The 4,115-nt window shown below is 34.5% G+C and overlaps 1 protein-coding gene across 1 annotated transcript; it reads right to left on the bottom strand.

Annotated features, from left to right (window-relative positions):
* Positions 1-3,247: 3,247 nt before the first annotated feature.
* On the bottom strand, positions 3,248-4,022 carry LOC112516267 (peroxidase N1-like; the record flags this gene model as incomplete). Its single annotated transcript, XM_025123284.1, has 2 exons — positions 3,248-3,747; positions 3,842-4,022. Coding segments are annotated over 2 exons (600 nt in total), but the record flags the coding sequence as incomplete, so codon positions are not given.
* Positions 4,023-4,115: the final 93 nt, after the last annotated feature.

The raw sequence follows: 4,115 nt of genomic DNA, 5'->3' as shown, positions 1-4,115 counted from the left end.
TGCGAACATACTAAAAAATGTTCCTATGCCTATTTTTAAGCAAATGAAACGACGAAAGATTCGATTTTACTAAAGGGTTTGGAACCTAGTCAAGCTAGGCAGCTCAACTTTACATCAATTTTTATTAATTAACATGAAAAATACAATGGGGTGCATAAAAACCAAAACCCTAATTTACAAAATATAAGTATATCACCTAAAACGATGTATTCATGCACTGCGTGAAGCAAAAATATCAATTACTTTTTCATATTCAACATTTAGTAAGTCAGCAACCATTACCATAAGATGATAAGAGAACTTGTATTAATTGGAAATACAATGAATGCATAATATTACAATTAATCAATTAAATGTTACTTTGTTAGAATTTAGAAACAAAATCATACATTGGTTTTAGAAACAATGCAATCGACTTCCACAGTTCCACTTCTAGATTCAGAATCCAGATTTGAAGAAATACAAATGCATTCGATTGTATCTAGATTTGAAAGATTGAAATTTGAGAAAAGAAAGAAGAGAAAGTTTTGAGAAAAGAAAGAAGAGAAAGTTAATACACAGAGTCTTCCCCTGCCTAATTGATCTAAATCTTGCCTTGGCCACTGCACCCAGCCTGGCATGAACCCATCTCAGATGCCCATCAAAGGACCTCGAGATGCTAATCCATGAAAAACGAGACGAACTTCAAAATACCAAAAGGAGGAGGAGCCCATTTGATCCAAGTTTTAAATCTTAATGCTGGCATTCCTCCCTCACATGTGAAGAATTGAGATTTGAGATTTTAATCGACAATCGTGTATTCGAGTAAATATAGTCGGGCAATCGGCAATGCATCGACTGATCATCAAGATCGATTCATCGTCCCATGGACAGTTGTTACACTCGTCACCATTAATCGTTTTCCTCTGGAACTGGAACACCATCGTCGAAAATTGAAAAACTCGAACACTCGAAGAACAATAGAAATCGTCAAAGCCAATCGTCTTTTGAACTGTGATCCATCTATCACATTGTCACCGATTCAAGTCATTGGGTTTGTTATTAACAGGTTTCGTCAGTTGGGCCTCTATTTGTAATTAAAGCCCAAGTATCAAATTATTAAACCCCAAAACTCAAAACTAATATTATATAAAATTTAGATGTCCTTTGGGTTTTGATGCCCTGTGCGGCCACATGGGCTGCACGTGTCCAGGATCGGGCCTGATTGAACATATATATAATAGACTACGGATTTTTTGGGACCTTGGTCTTTTATAAAGATAGGTAGGAATAGAGTAAATTCCGTTATGTGGTGGAATGATGAATTCCGTGAACAACGGATTTTATAGAATTTAATTTCATTCCATCCACAACTAAACGCTTCATGGAAGAATTTCGTTGGATTTGCAACACTTTTTCCGTATGGCTATGTTTGCCAAACATAGACTATTTTATTTTTGGGCAAATTACATGAAAAAGTAACGTACTTTAACTTGATTTCTATTTTGGGTAATGTATTTTCAAAAATTTCATTTTGATACCTAAGATGTATAGTTTTAACCATTTAAATACTCTGGTAACCGGTTGGAACATTAACCGGTTAAACATTTTGAATCATTAACTACTTAGATTAAGATATCCATGTCAGCAAATAATACTGAGTTGGATACCACATCATTCGCCACATCAGTATGGTAACCAATTAATGTTTCACCATGTTACCCGGGTACTTAAATGTTTAAAAATTTACAACTTAGGTACCAACATGGAATTCTTGAAAGTACGTTACCCAAAATATGAATCAAGTTAAACTACGTTACTTTTTCATGCAATTTGCCTCTTTATTTTTTTAGATTATTTCAAAAGTCTCATTTAGTTGGGCAAAAAGTAACTTACAAGATAACTTATTGAAACGTTATTTGGAATAACATTTCAATAAGTTCCACTTGAATTAGAGTGTCCTACATCTGCACTTGCCATAGTGGAAATCGAGTGCCCTGATCAAGCTTTGGAACATCGAACTTCACCGATATCATAGCATTAATCGATGATAAATAATCCTAATAAAAATTCAATACCAAACATAGAGGCTCTGATACCAATTGTTGTAAAACTTGAACCGTAAATGTTTCAAAAACAAACTCAAATAGATGTTCCAAATAAGAACCATATTGATTCAAGCAGAAACGTATTATCAATCAAGAAATTCGACGAACAAATAATCCAAACAATAGAATATCAACACACATACGTAGATCATTGTTGAACAGAAAATAAAAGTGAGAGACGACCAGTGTTGATATTCTATTTCTGGCATATTTAATAGCTTCCAAAGTCGTCCGAGCTACTATTTCTTCATATTAGAAGCTGATTTTTGAAACCAAACTTCTCAAATATATTGTGTGTTATTTATCCGAGTCTAATATATAGAATTATGACTCAAATGTTATAAGTCGTCATTTATTTTGTTAGGCTATTTGACAGAGATATACATTGGGTTAAGGTTCAAAGTGAAAGACTACCTTCATTTATGCATAATGAGGTTGGTATTAGTGAGGGATTGTTAATGAGTTATCTTAATTAACTATTACAGAAAATCACGATATTTAGGTCCATTGAAGCTCTTGGCCTTTCTAGTATTTGATACATACCCTAGAGCATAGAAGACGAGTTTTCCCACAAACCTACAAGATTTCAACATTATAACACATCACAAGCTTTAACAATATGTCAAATTAGGACCAAAAAATATACACATTCGCTAACTAAATATAGCAGTTACATAGATAAATTTAATATTCAAGAGATGCTTTAAAAAAGGAATTCAGCTAATACGACTTCTATTTTAGAAAATGTTTTAAAGAACTTCTTAAAACGTCTTATGAACCTGTTCTAACCTTTTAGATAATACACTTTATAGTTTGGTCTTGTAAACTTAATTAAGTCCCATAAACTATGCTATTAAGACGCTTTAATACTCTAAACGTCCCATAAACTCAAATTTTGTTGTAGTGTWGTTTTGACGACAAATAATAAAACCAACGGTGATTCATCGGTGAAATTTTAACGGGTTACCAACATTTCAATAAAAGTTCTCAATCAAAGAAAATGAAAAGAAAAATCCAACAATTATCCGTCGGTAATATGAACAATGAATTATTATGTTCTCTTTTTCAAATTTTCACAATTCACAGGAAAAGGATCAAGTAAAAAACAAACAATTTATTAAAGAATTCATTGCAGCATGTTCCGTTTTAAACAAATCAAATACTCGATACAATTTTCGATTGATTTAAATCAAATTTATGCTATTAACAACTTATGATTCAAGTTAAAACCCACATCAATATCAATTGGTTGTCGTACAAACTCTACGAATTTCTCCTTGCATTCCCGTTTTCACCTCAGTATTACCCATCTTCACCATGGCTCTTCCAAACTCGCTGTTGAATCTCGATCCAGGTTGCCCCCTCGTTCCCAGAAACCCTTGTACAAACCCCTGAGTCCTCCGGTCGCTCCATAGCTTTGCGTCGGATTCAAGAACTCCTCGTCCATTCCTCAGATTTTCATAGAAGGAACTGCCAAACCGATCAACGCTGCCTGTATCAAGGGCCACACGCCTCAACCCATCACCACCATTGGGACAAAGTGCTCGGAGTTGGGGAAGGAACGCTTGGTTTATTTCAGGGTCAGGTCCATTGGTATTGTTGAAGTTGTATAGTCTGTAGCTGAATAATGCACAAGCTGACGTTCCAATTGTATGTCCGCCTAGTAAAAGRAAGATTACACGGTTTAATHTRTGATTAACAGGGTTGCATATTRTGTAATATATAGTTATTCTACATTTTTAWTTGYTRCTTACCAACAAGAGTAACAAGATCTTGTGTGTTAAGACCTTTGTCTGCAAACTTTCTGATTTGAACACTAATAGGGTCGTTAAACGCAGGTAAGGMTGCAGTATCAGATGCTTGTGAAACCAATCCRTCTCTACGCCCTAATGGCACCTGCCAACTACGTCCACCGGTCTGCAAGATGTTAGGAAAACGATAAATAACCAATTAACAAGTAGTTCTTAATGCATAAACTCAAAGATGGTGTGCTAAGAAAAATCCAATTACCTGGACTACAGAATCACG

This window comes from Cynara cardunculus, assembly GCF_001531365.2.
Source record: "Cynara cardunculus var. scolymus isolate 2C chromosome LG 8, CcrdV1, whole genome shotgun sequence".
NCBI lineage: Eukaryota > Viridiplantae > Streptophyta > Magnoliopsida > Asterales > Asteraceae > Cynara > Cynara cardunculus.
This window is presented reverse-complemented; position numbering and strand designations above follow the sequence as displayed.